This window comes from Egretta garzetta, unplaced genomic scaffold (genome assembly GCF_000687185.1).
Source record: "Egretta garzetta isolate BGI_Z169 unplaced genomic scaffold, ASM68718v1 scaffold368, whole genome shotgun sequence".
In the NCBI taxonomy this organism is placed as follows: domain Eukaryota; kingdom Metazoa; phylum Chordata; class Aves; order Pelecaniformes; family Ardeidae; genus Egretta; species Egretta garzetta.
In genome coordinates this window covers 742,352-755,270 of record NW_009260684.1, presented here as the reverse complement: position 1 = coordinate 755,270, position 12,919 = coordinate 742,352, and the positions used below count along the sequence as shown (strand labels likewise).

Sequence of the window (12,919 nt, the reverse complement as noted above, 5' to 3'; positions counted from 1 at the left end):
GTGGCTCTCCGGGATGTCAGCCCCAGACCTGGCTCCCCACCTGCCCCACCACCAGCCGCCACTGGTACCCCACCTCCCATCATCCAAAACCCCCAGCAGGAGTCCCAGCGCTTGCCCCGGTGCAAACCCCAAAGCCGTACTTACAGGGCAGGCAGGATGAAAATCCCAAAGGGGATCCCAGAGGCAGCATCCTGCCCTGCCCCGCATGCCCCATCCCGGGCGGTCCAGAGGCAGGAGGGGGAATGCAGGAGCATCTGCATGGCAGCTCCTGGAGCCATCCGGCATGGCCGTGGGGCCGGGACACGGGGCGGGTGGGAAGCTGCCCTACCAAACCCTCCCCAACCCCAGAGGCGAGGGGATTATTAATATCCCTTCCATTTTAATAATGGTGGAAGCTGTAAGTAACAAAGCCGGGCCATTTATTTGAGTCTACCATTGTTTTCCTGACAGTAGGCGCTTAATTATTAATAGCTTTCACTGCCGGTTAATTTAAAAGAATTCACGCGCTTTCCTCCCATCGGCTCCCAGCGAGCAGGCACTAAGGAAAACCAAACAAAGGCAGCGAGGGATCGTGGGGGGCACCCAGCCATCCCCCCCATCCCCCAGCATTTGGGAGCTGCACCTGGGGGAGGACCCCGAAACACCCAGGGGGCCACAGCATCAGCTGGGGAGACACAGCACCGGGTACTGCACCGCAGTGCATCCTCCAGAAATGGGAGCTGGGACAAGGGAAAGAAATCACCAAAAAGCAAAATTTTCACCGTGCTGCCAATCCATGCCGCCACCTGGCACTCCTGGCCCCTCTGGGCAGATATTCAGGGTGAAATAAAATGACAACAATTTATTTTCTCATAGTCAACACAGCTGCATTTCACAGACAGAGGGGAAGGCACTATGTCCATATTCCTTCTCTTTATTTTTTTTTTCCCCCTCTTTTCCCTCTGGCAAAATTATTTCTGCACTAACGACAACGGCCCAGGCAACAGCAGCGTGGAGAGCGAAGGCTGCCCTGCGCCAGGGGACATCTTCCAAAAGCCACCTCCAACCGTTCCATCTTCTGAGCTCTCCTTAATGAACGCAGACCCTTCTTCCTCCCCTCCCTTTCAAAACAACGAGCCAGAGGAGCAAAATAAAAGAGTCCAAGACTAAAATTAAACCACTGATGAGTTATTTTCAGAGATGGAGAATGTCCATTAAGGTCAGCTGGGACCAGAGACTCGAAGGGGTGGCAATCCACCGGCGCATCACTCATCTAGCAGGGCTTCCCCCACGCACTATTATTTTTCCCCCCTTCATTTTCTTCCCAGCGCTGCTGCATCCGAGAAACCAGGCTCCCGCCGCTCGCTTTTGTGCTAATTATATCCTCCTCCCCCATAAATGACTGGTCCCAGCTTCAGCTTCAAATCCAGGGTATGGGTTGGGTTTTTTTTAAACACAGGAGAAGCAGAGGTTCTTGTCCCTGTGTTAGGGTGTGCATCCTGCACCAGACCATTCCCCGGCATAGCCTAGGTCCTGGGGCAGGCAGCGGGTTGCAGAGACAGCCGGGGGTTACAAACTCCCTTGGCAGCCCCTGGGCTTTCTTTGCAGGGGATGTTTTTGGATTTCAGTGAGTTTTCATAGAATGTTTTGGGTTGGAAGGGACCCCTAGAGGTCATCTAGTTCATCTCGTTTTGATTGGGTTTTGTTTTTTTTTTTAAATGCACCCCAATAAAATGGCAGCACAGCCCCGCCTGGGTGCTCCCACCAGCAGTGCTGGCACACAGGGAGCTCACAGAGGCAGCAGGACAGCCAGCTGGTGACAAAAGGGTGACAAGGAGGTGACAGCCTGCACACACACACTGCCACCACCCGCCCCGTGGGACACAGTCCTGCCGCAGGTCACCAACCTGCTGGTCCCTGGTCTCCTAATCTGGCTGGGATGCTCCTGGAGGCAGCAGGACAGCCAGCTGGTGACAAAAGGGTGACAAGGAGGTGACAGCCTGCACACACACTGCCACCACCCGCCCTGTGGGACACAGTCCTGCTGCAGGTCACCAACCTGCTGGTCCCTGGTCTCCTGATCTGGCTGGGATGCTCCAAGGGATGCTCCTGGGGGGCAAGGGAGCTCACAGACCCTCCCAGGGTGACACAGCAAGGACTGGGGGGTGGCCCCAGACCCTTTCCACTTGCTCCCTGTAAATCCAGCACCACTGCCAGGGTCCCCCCCAAGCCCCCACCAGGACCCAGCTGCTTGCCCGATCCGGGCAAGAGCAGAGCTGCAGTGAGAGCTATGCAAATTGCCAAATTCCAGGTTTTAAAGCATATCTTAAATTCCTGCCAGCAAAACCAGAGATAGGGATGGAGAGGACATGGGGATGGGGGGGGTGTTGTCCCAGCCCTGCTGCGTCCCAGAGCTGGGCGGGGGGGGGACAGGCTGGACCACTCCAGGCAGCCGGAGGGTTGCTGCACTATCACAGCTCAGCAGCACGGCCGGGGGTATTTTGGAGCCCTGTCCATATTGTTGGCATTACAGCAACAATCTGCTCCAAAACTCACGATGGGGAAAATAATTTCCAAACCTCTCACGAAATGGGAAGCGCAGAAAACGCCCTGGGGCATCCCCTGGTTGAGACTTCAAACCAAAGGACGGGATTCAGGCGCACATCAATACTGTGCTTCGCTCATTAAATCCTTCCTCTGATCCTCAATTTAAGGTCGGTTTGAATCAAGATGCCGGTCCAGGCGAGCTGTCACCCCCTCTTCGTCACAGCAAATAACAAATCAGCCCCTCTGACCCCACCCAGCTCAGCTGCAGCAATATAATTTAATTTAGTTTTCAGGTGGAGAAAGAAAAAAAAACAAGACTCAAAATTGCTAAATAATATTTCAATCAAACAAATAAAAAGAGAAACAAGTTTCCAGCAGCATTTCCTATGGAAAAACCATCAATTTGTTAGGCAAAAGTCGACGATGAGGTTTAAACTGCAAAATCAGCCCAGAGGGGCTGTGCACAGAAAACCACATCCCAGCAAAGTCCTCATGTGGGGTCTTCCAGCTGAGTTTTCCCACTCATGGGATCATCAGCCCTTCCTTGGGATTCAAATCGTGTCTTCAAGGATAACTCAGCGCCTCCGATAACCTTGGCTGGGAATCTGAGAGCAATGAGCTTCCCAAGGATTTTCTCCACAGCTTTGGGCTGAAGCCCGGCTCGCCCGCAGGGAAGGAGCAGCTCTCCCCCCCGCGCTGCCCATCCCGAGGGTCCTGCCTGCATCCCTCCGGGAAAAACCCAAAACAGCCCAGCGAGAAGAGAAGAACAGGCTCCCCCCTGCTTCCCTGTCTCGCCAAGTTTCTCCTCCTATAAAACCACCAAGAGATAAAAATAATAAAAAAAAATCCAGGAGCTATTAAAAGGCAGCAAAAGGCAGGCAGGATGACAGGCTGAGGGCGGCACTGCCAGCCCAGAGGTGCCAGGGGACCAGGTCGGAGCACTGCAGCATCTGCCTCCAGGAAATCATGTTGGGAGACGAAGCCCAACGGTGCCTCCTCATGCGCTGGTTTTTCCTCTCAACACAGGAGAGCCGGCACGGGAATCGGGTACCTGCTCCCCGCTTCCGCACCGAGCCCCAGGACAAGCATCTCCCGGGGGAGCCCCAGCACCAATAGCTGATCTGCCACCACCACGGGGGGTCCTTGGACAGACCGGAGCAATTCCCCCGGGAGCCAAAAATCAAGGTTAATTTCTCAAGGTTTTGATGGATACGCAGCAGGAACATGTCGGGAAGCGGTGCCGGAGCCATCAGCTGAAGGAGCGACTCCTCAGAGGGGATGGAGGGACATCAGGGTGAGGACAACGGCTCGGTCACCCCCCCAACACGGCCGTGCCATCGCGATGAGGCTGCGTGGGAGCCCGACAGCAGCTCCGTGCACGGAGAGAGGGAAGAGCCATGCAGGGAACAGAAACTCCAATTCACGGAGGGTTTTCTAACACCACTGAGTTTGGAAGGAAAACCTAGGGAAAAAAAGCTATTCAGAAATAAATCCCCCCCACAAATAGGGTGTTTGGGGATTTTTGAGCACAGCTCACAGAGCGGAGGAGCCCAGGTGCTCTGGCCCCCAGGACAGGGCTGCGGAGGGGCAGGAGAGCAGGCAGCCTCCATGGGGAGGTTTTGCCACAATTTCTCCCAACCCATCTCCATCAAACTTCCACAAGCAAATTCAACCAGCGACACAAAGGGGGGCCTGCACCCCTCCCAGGGAGACCCCAGACCTCCACAGAGCATCCTTGTCCTCGAAGGGACACCCTGCATCTCTGCGGGGGTGAGGACAGGGACCCAACCTCGGCTCTGCCCCGTGCTCCACCCCGGACCTGTCTCATCCAAATTCATACAGGGTTTAACCCAAACACCCTGTTTTATTTTGATGTTCATTAAGTAACCTCAACTTGTGTTTCACCCCAAGGAGCTCAAGAATTCAGCCTTATTTCACTCCCCTGTCCCATCGCTGCCTGCTGGACCACCCCACCGCCCGGTTGCCCACTCCTCAAAGGGCTTTGGGATCCAGCCAAATCCTGCAAGCCCTGTGGGTGCCCAGCAATGCCAGGTGCTGCAGAGCAAGGCACACGCTGTCCCTCCTCTCCCCAGCTTCAAACCAGCGGGGTTTTTAAGAGAGTAGATACTGCAGAGCCTGAGGGCAAGTGTGGACCAGCCTGGCACGCTGAGGCAATGTTTGGGGGAGAACAGGAAGAAAGCACCCCCGAAGCATCCAGGGAGGGTTATTTTGGTGCAGCCCCAGCAAAGGTGCATCCTCACGCCTGCCTTACCTGGCTCCCCACTGCTGCTCTTTCAAAAAACAATAATAAAGAGCTGGGGGACACAAGGAAAAAATCACGATTGCAATGTGGGAGACAACCATTCATGGGAGAAACCCATTCATCATCTTTAGGGGAAAGAGGGAGACGAGTCAGGATGGCAAGAGAGGGGAAAAAAATCCAAACTAAAAAAGAAAAGAAGAAAGAGGGATGCAAAGGTGGAGGCGGGTGGCCAGCAGCCAGCATTTGCTCCAATAAATCCTACGCTCCTTGAAACTGGCTGATCTCCAATAAAAACTCATTTTAATCTAAGACCACAAGACTCCTCTGGAAAGTGCTCCCTGGAGAGGCCCCGGTGCTGCGAAATACTCTGCATCCACCAAGCTGGTGAGGGGCGGGAAACAAGGGGGGCGATAAGGTGCAGGAGCCTCATGCAAAGCTCCCCATGAATACTGGGATGAAACTACACAAAAACAGGGTCTCTGCACCCTCTGGGTGCCCCAAGACCATGAGCAAGTGGTCGGGGAGCCCCCGGCTTTAGGGACAAGCATCCCTTTGGGTGTCATCACCGACCAGCATCAGGGATGGGAGCTCTTCCCAGGGGCCCGACCCCACAATGCTCCATGCCCACAGCTCAGCCTCACAGCATCCAACCTGGGATGGTTGTGTCCACTTCCCCATGAACTCTGGAGTTTATTTCTTAAACTTTGCCTTCACTTAAGCCCCCATCTCTTGCTAACCCACAGTTATTTCCTCGAGCAGAGAGAGCAGCCCCGTTCCACTTTACCCCTTCAGCCCCCTGCAAGCCCCCAGGCTCAAAACTGAGGCAATTTTAAATTACAGCTGGAAATCAAGCAGAAAACCCAGCTAATTACAGGCTTAAGATCCTCCATCATGAGCCATCCCAGTCCCCAGCTCTGCTTCCCGCCTCACTGCCCTGGGAACCCCCCCCAGGACACGCACAAATTCAGATAGTTCAATTTAAAGCAATTATTTGGAAAATCATCAAGGGAGAGCAGGGATCTGTCAGCAGTCCCACAGCCAGGCTAAGGGTTGTTTTGCCCTCATCCAGCGCCCAGGACATGCCAGTGGGGATGGGAAAGGAAGGAAAAGGAGATGGGAAGAGGAGAAGGTAAAGGAAGAGGAGGGTTAGCAGAGGGAAAAGCCAAATTAAGCACGAACAAGGCATGAGATAAACAGCTAGAGGCAGACTGATGGAGCAGTAAAGTTTTCTGTGAAGCAGTTAATGTTTGGATAAAAATTAAAAAAGCCATTTTGACTATCAAGCTCTAAACCAGCTCTTCTGTCTTTCTGCACTGGACCTGACCTCCAGGCTGGGCAGGAGGAGCCGGAGCACTGGGAACAGGCAGGAGCCAGCGGCCCCGAAAGCGAGGAGCATCTTGAGCACGGTGCATCTGAAGGAGCAGGTACAGGGACAGCTCAAGGGAGTCACAGCAGGGCATGGGCCGGAGCTGGGAGCAAGCAAAGCCCCCGAATGCCACCCACAGTACCCACGCCATCCTCCTGGGAGAGGGGAAGCTCCCCATGGCTGCCCGGCTGGCTCTGCTCCCCCAGCCTGGCCATCAGAGGGGAGTTGGACCCAGAAAATAACAAAAACTGGTTTAAAAGTAATGAGATTAAAAAAAAATAAAATATCCATTTGCATTTTCTTCCTTACAGTTCCCGAGACTTCGGAGGTGCCTCCAACTCCCAGCCACGAGCCCTTCCCCATGCTTCCAAGAGCCAGAAACACATTTTTTCCTCTTTTCCACATTTCCCAGAGATGGGAATTTCTCATGAGCCTGCAAAAGCAGCACGAGCCGACACACCAGCGAGGAAAGAGCAGGCAGTGGCTGCAGATCCCAGGCAGGGAGAGCAGCTCCGAAGGTGCCCCTTTACGACGGGATCTGGGTGCATCCCAGCTGGCAGTAGCCGCAGATGCCGCACTCGATGCCAGATGGGGAATTTGGCATTGCTGGAGATGCTGCCAAGACCCGCGGGAAGCACGGAAAGTCACCGAGCCGCTGCCAGCCTGCTACTGCAGGCCCCCAGGGACCAGGGCTGGGGCTGTGGGCAGCAAATGCAGGAATGGTAGAGGTCACGTGCAGAGGGAGCAAAGCTGGAAATCTTGGCTTTCCACCCTGAAAATACAAGCCTGGACTGTTGGCAGGCTCCCCCAGCCCCACGGTGGGTTGGGGGTGGCATGGGGTCACACCCCGCCAAGGCAGCAACACAGGGCTCAGAGGTATCCAGAGCCACCGATGTCGATGTCCCTGTCCCTGCTGTGCTGTTAAAACAGCAGGGACAGGGTCCCACGTCCCCTGTCCCCAAGCGATGCCCTCCCCAGGGCCACGCAGCATCCTGCCCCACCGTGCTGAGGACCAACACAGCTCATCACACCTTGCCGGCAGGGACAGCAGCACCCTGCCCATGCGATCGAGGGCAGGTCAAGCCTAAAACACCATGGCAATTAAACCAGGAGAAGCCACGTGGTTTGGCTCAATGGGATCAAGGGGTGGGTTTGGAGCAGAGGCCCCCAGGGACACAGGGGGACAAGCATGGCCCCGCTGGGGACCAGGACTCACCGTGAGGCAGGTCAGCCGTCAGGTGTGGCATCATATAGCTGCGGACCAGCTCCCACCCAAAGTCATCGTCCTCACCCTGGCTGTACTCGCACTGGTTCGGGTCGCCGTCCTCCTCGAAGGTGCAGCCGGCTGCGGAGAGAGCAACCCATCAGCCCCTGCAGAACAGCTGGTCCCTCCCCAAAACCCTGCTGGATGGGGCACTCCCCCCCCAAAACACAGGGGGACCCCAAGCATCCCCCCACGTGCACCCGTGCGCAATGACATGGTCCTGCCTGCTGCTAATCCCCCATCTCTCCCATTCAGCTCCCCCACCAGTGAAACGAGCTGGCAGGTCTCAGCTCCCGGGAAGTCTCAGCCACAGGAGCAGGACGCGGACGCAGCTCCCAGCTTTGCTTCCCAGGGGCTGGTCACCAAACTGGGGGGGTTCTCCCAAGAAACAGGCACTTGACCACAGCATTCACACAAGGATTTGCAAGATCCCGAGGGCTCCTGCAAAAAGAATCCTGCTTTAACCTCAGCCTGCTCGCGCGTGTTTTGACCTTGAGCTCGTGGGGGTCTGCTCATTGCCTGACACGACAGCGGCAGGTCTCAGCCGGGACCTCCAACAACCTGCAGCAATCGCACCCCTACAAATGCATCCCCAAACCCCCAGCTGCAGGCTGGCACTGCTGAGCCCTTTTATTTCTCTTTTGGGGGGTTGGGGTTGGTTTTTTTATTCTTTGCAAAGAGCAAAGGCGAAAGTCCTGCACCACCTCCCCGGTCTGCAAGGTGCTTGGCTGAGCACGGAGAAGCAGAATGAACACCAAGAGGCCACTTGTCCCCACGCGTACCGAGGTGACACGGAGACGGCACACCGAGACACCGGCCAGCCCCCCATCCTGCATCCAGCCAAACCCCGAGCTCTGGGGCTGGCTTCGCCCATGGGGCTGCTCGGGGCCGCTTCGTTAACACTGACCTATTGTCCCCTTAAACCCACAGATTACACACGGACCAGGGCACCAGCGCTAATTAATACGAGCTGCGGAGGGCAGGCATGTTAAGAAAGCCCTGAGCAAGCAGAACAAACAAAGGCAAATATCCCCTAATGGGCCAGCATAAAAGCAGAGCCTGGCCAGAGGATTATTTCTTCTGATTTTTTTTCCTATTTTATCCCCAAATTACATCAGTAATTCCATTCCCCCCACCACCTGGGGATTTGCCAGTTAATGGCCTCGCTGCTGCCGGCACAGGTTGCACTTCCCCGTGCCAGGGGATGCTCAGATGCATTGCTTGTGCAAACACAAGTCCAAACACTGGAAAAAAGCCCATAAGATGCTCAGAAAATTGTGATCTATAAACAGATTCGGGACTTTTTCCCCCTTTACACTTATTTTTTAAAGCACCAGGGTGCACTCCAGATCCGTCGTCTAGGTTTGGGGTTTTTTTTCCTCCTCTCAGAACCACAAGAAACTTCTTTTAAAAAAAAACTAAAAGCAAATTCTCTCCTATTCATATGCCTGGAGGCACCGAGACCTCACAGTTTTCTTAAAATCCTTCCCGAAATGGAGCGTCTGCCCAGCCCACGTGCGGATGTGCCCCCGCACCGCAGACCCCGGTCCTCAGCTCCTTCAGCTCTCGCCACGAGACACGCTAGATTTGAAAAGAGTCTGAAACTTGGCTGCACTTTCTAATGGGAGAAAAAGCACAAATCTGTCAAAATTTTCCAGGAAGGAAAGAAAAAAAAGTTTTTTTTCAAAATAAAACAGTGACAGAAACTAAGTGCCAAGTGATTTAAAAAAAAAAGCGCCTAAGTGTTTCTTTCCAAGATCTGCTGAAATGCAGTATTCTGGGAGGGAGAGATTTGTTCCTAATTGGGGGGGTTTTTTTGGGTCTGAGAAACCAGAGCGGAAACAAACAGTGTTCCAGGCTGGCAGAGCCCCCATCTCCCAGGGAAAACCAATTTCTTTGCCCCCAATAAACTATCCACAGCTGCTAACGTCAAGGAGACGTGACCTCCTCCTCCGCCTCCTCCTGGGCTGCACCTCCACCCCCCGCAGCCATTCCCAGCGCAGCCACTGGCACCACTTGGCCCCGTGCCTCAGTTTCCCCACTGCTCCATCAGCCCAAGGCTGGATCCTCGGCCACCTGCAAGACAATGCCCAGGCTCCAGAAGCTTAAAATGCAATTACTTGGAGTAGATGTTTTGCTGGCGGAGGCACAGCTGGCCAAGCCGATCCGTCTACCTCCTCGGACAGGTTTATTGTTATAGCTTTTCCCAGCGCGAGCCTTCCCTCCCATCCACATCGCGAAATGAAGGCAGCTCGACCGGCCGCTCCATCTCACCAACAAATCTGTCTATGATTTGTATACACAGGAAAAAAAAATAAAAAGGGGTTTGCCTTGGTTTTCATGAGCTATGGGATGCTTTTGGCACCACCTCTCCCCATCCAAGGGCAGGGCTGGGGAGAAACTTGACCTCCAGCCCTTTCTCCCTCCCCATCTCAAGATTAATGGGGGCATAAAAATTAACATCCGAGCAATTAAATGTTGACATCCCAGCTCCAGAGGGGGTAGCTGTGGGTCCCCCAACAACCATAGTAAGTCAAAGGGGGTAAACCCAGAGCAGCTTTCAGAAAAATTAAGGTTTCATCAACCTGTTTGCAAGGAAGGCAGAGAGACTGCAACCCAAAAAAACCCAGCTGCAGCAACAGGGATGGTTATACCCATCCTAAGGGCTAACGGCAGCGAGACATGGTCTGTGGGAGCTGGCTGGGACCGCTCCGGGTCCAGGTGCTCCCTAAAAATCACCAGGCAGAAACAAGGTGTCCCCAATTCCCAGCCCCTGTGCTGGCTCAAGGCCAGGGTAAGAGCAGCCCCGGGCGGTGGGATGAAGGCAGCGAGCGTGGGAGGTGCGACTCAAACGCAAGAGCAGCTAAAAATATTGCTGAGGGCGTGACAGTCTGCTCCCCAGGGGCGGGATGCACCCGAGAGGATGCCTGAACACCCCAAAGTCACCTAAACCCCTCCAAACCCAGAGCCTGCCCCATTGCACCACAGGCACCCATGCCATGGACAGACTCCATTGAACACCCTGCAGGGCAACCCAGCATGAAGCCACCGCAGCGTGCCCAGGCAGAGGGGAAAAGAGGGACAAGTGCTAACATGGGGGTTAAACACCAGAAGAACCAAAATTTTAAAGAAAAAAAAAAAGGTGGCTTGAGGGATTTGCCAGGGGGACAGGTACCAGTGCTGCTCAGCATCCTCCCTGGGTACCACAGCATGTCCAGGCAGAAGGGAGCAGAGGGACAAGGACTAACATGGGGGTTAAACACCAGATGGACCAATTTTATTTTTTTTTTTTTTAAAGAAAAAAGGGTGGCTGAAGGGATTCACCAGGGAGACAGGTCCCAATGCTGCCCAGCATCCCCTGGGTACCCCTGTCACCCAGCATCCCCCTCCCTGGGGATGAAAAGGAAGAAAACCAGGGAGGGGGAAGAGGAGGAATGAAGGATTTGCAAAGCAGAGGGAGGAAAAGAAAGACCAAACAACCAAGCACAATGGATGGCGTTTAATTAAATCTCCGTGGCCACCGAGGAACGTGGCCGCCTGCCCACCAGCCCGCCCCACGCTCTTTCATCCGCCGAGTCTATGCCCCTCTCGCTTCAAAGTTAATTACACACTTAAACCTTTTCTGTTTAACCTCCTGCACCATGGGACATGCTCCACGGGCTTCTTTTCTTTCATCAAGCAGCCTTGAAAAGGCTCCCGTGCGAAAGGGCAGCCTGGCACCATCCATCACGTGATCGTGATGGGATCGCATGCTCCTGTACCCCAAGGGGGGGGTAACAACACCGCCCAGACCCTTCGGGGCATCATCAGATGGGGATGCTACACAAATACCATACCTAAAAGTGTAAAGGCTTTATGAAAAAGGATTTATACCCAAACTTTAGCAAGCACAGGCTCCCCACAGCTATGAAATTTGGGATGGGCATCCAGGACCCCCAGTCTAGGACAAAGCAAAGCCAATCAACGGGAGAAAACCTGTTTTGTTCCCATCTTGGCTTAGGCAGGACTGGATTAGCCCCACAGCCATCTCTGGGGTGCAGCATCTTGAGAGCACAAGCCCCTGGACACCCCATGCCACACAGCGCAGGCACCAGCTGAGAAAGGTAACACAGGTGACCCTTTTGGAGTCAGGATTAATTTTTCATCCCTGGCCTTTTCCCTGCAGCTCCCACCCCCCATCCCAGGTAATTACCAGCAGGCAATTGGGACTCAGGTACCTGCAGGACACACCATGTATCACCCCGGCTGCATGCAAACACCCCACACAGCAAAACAGGGCTCTGACCCATCGTCACCCTGAACACACCAAGATGCAGGAGGGGTGAGCATCTCCCAAATCAGCAGTTTTCACTAATTCCCAGGAGCAGGGACAGAGCTGAAGGCTGTTACACAAAGTCACACAGCCCCCAGTTATCACCCAAGAACTCCCTTACTGCACCAAAGGATCGAGTTCTTTACACAAGACGAATGGTTAATGCCTCTGCCGCAAGTAGGGAAACTGAGGCATGCAGGAGATTTGGCAAAGTCCCATAACACCAGCAGCAACCAGCATCATCCCCCAGGGAGGGCAGAAAGCCCCGGGAGCCAGGGTTTGCTGGGATGCAGGACCCCACTCCAGCAGATGCCAGAGAGATGCCATCCCTTCACGGTGCCCCCACAGAACTGAGCCAGCCTCCCACTGCCCAGATCCTGGCTGCTATTTAAAGGTGATTTCCTTGGCATGCTCCTACGGGAACGTGCCCTGGGAAGGAAACGCCAGGAGCCGCTTTCCTCCGGGCGCCAGCAGACACGGGGGATAGGGAACACATACTGCAATTCATCTAAAATTAGATACTTCTTACCCAGCAAGATCTCATACGTACCATACCGCAGGCTCCCAGTCGAGGTTATTAATGGATAAGGGACTGGAAACCCCATTTCTGTCTGCAGAGGGTCCAGGATCCGGGGAGGGGGGGATGATGCTACACAGGGGTCTGGGGCTCGCACAGGGGGATGCAGCACCAAGGAATCCAGCTCAGCAAGAAAACCAAGAGGCAGAGCAGGTCCCACGCCACAGCATCCCATCACCTCCCACCGCCGGAGACCCCCACCACATGGAGCACCCCATCAGCTCGATGGCCAACCCCAGCCAAGCCCAAACACCCCAGGCTTTCAGTCTCAGCAGTGGGGAAAAACTCTTCTAGTCCAGGCAAAGGGGAGCTAAACCCCCCCTTAGCTGCACTTTGGACACTCAAAGACCCTGGGGCACAAGCACAACAGGCACCTGCAAACATTTTTTGTGCGTTAGACACGCCAGAGATTACAACGAACACCCTCCCCACTCCTCTCTGTTCCCTACTTCTACAAAATAGAAACATTTTAAAAAATATTACCGATTTCCTGGCCCCGATAAAAGCTGATTAGCAGAATATGGAAAGCAGCTCCATTAAAATTCTTGCCAGTAGTTTGTTTTGCTTCTCCAAATCATTTTAAATATTGCATTTAATAGAAAAATAATTTG

General features: G+C 54.3%; 1 protein-coding gene across 1 annotated transcript in view; it reads right to left on the bottom strand.

The window, feature by feature from the left end:
- The window catches only part of PTPRU (protein tyrosine phosphatase receptor type U), a 56,699-nt gene extending 44,991 nt beyond the window's left edge, over positions 1-11,708 (bottom strand). The window contains exons 1-2 of the mRNA XM_035901306.1: positions 11,612-11,708; positions 7,372-7,500 (exon numbers count right to left, since the gene is read on the bottom strand). Coding sequence (XP_035757199.1) covers positions 7,372-7,500; positions 11,612-11,708 — 226 coding nt within the window. The remainder of the gene's footprint in view (positions 1-7,371; positions 7,501-11,611) is intronic.
- Between the last annotated feature and the right edge of the window lie 1,211 nt (positions 11,709-12,919).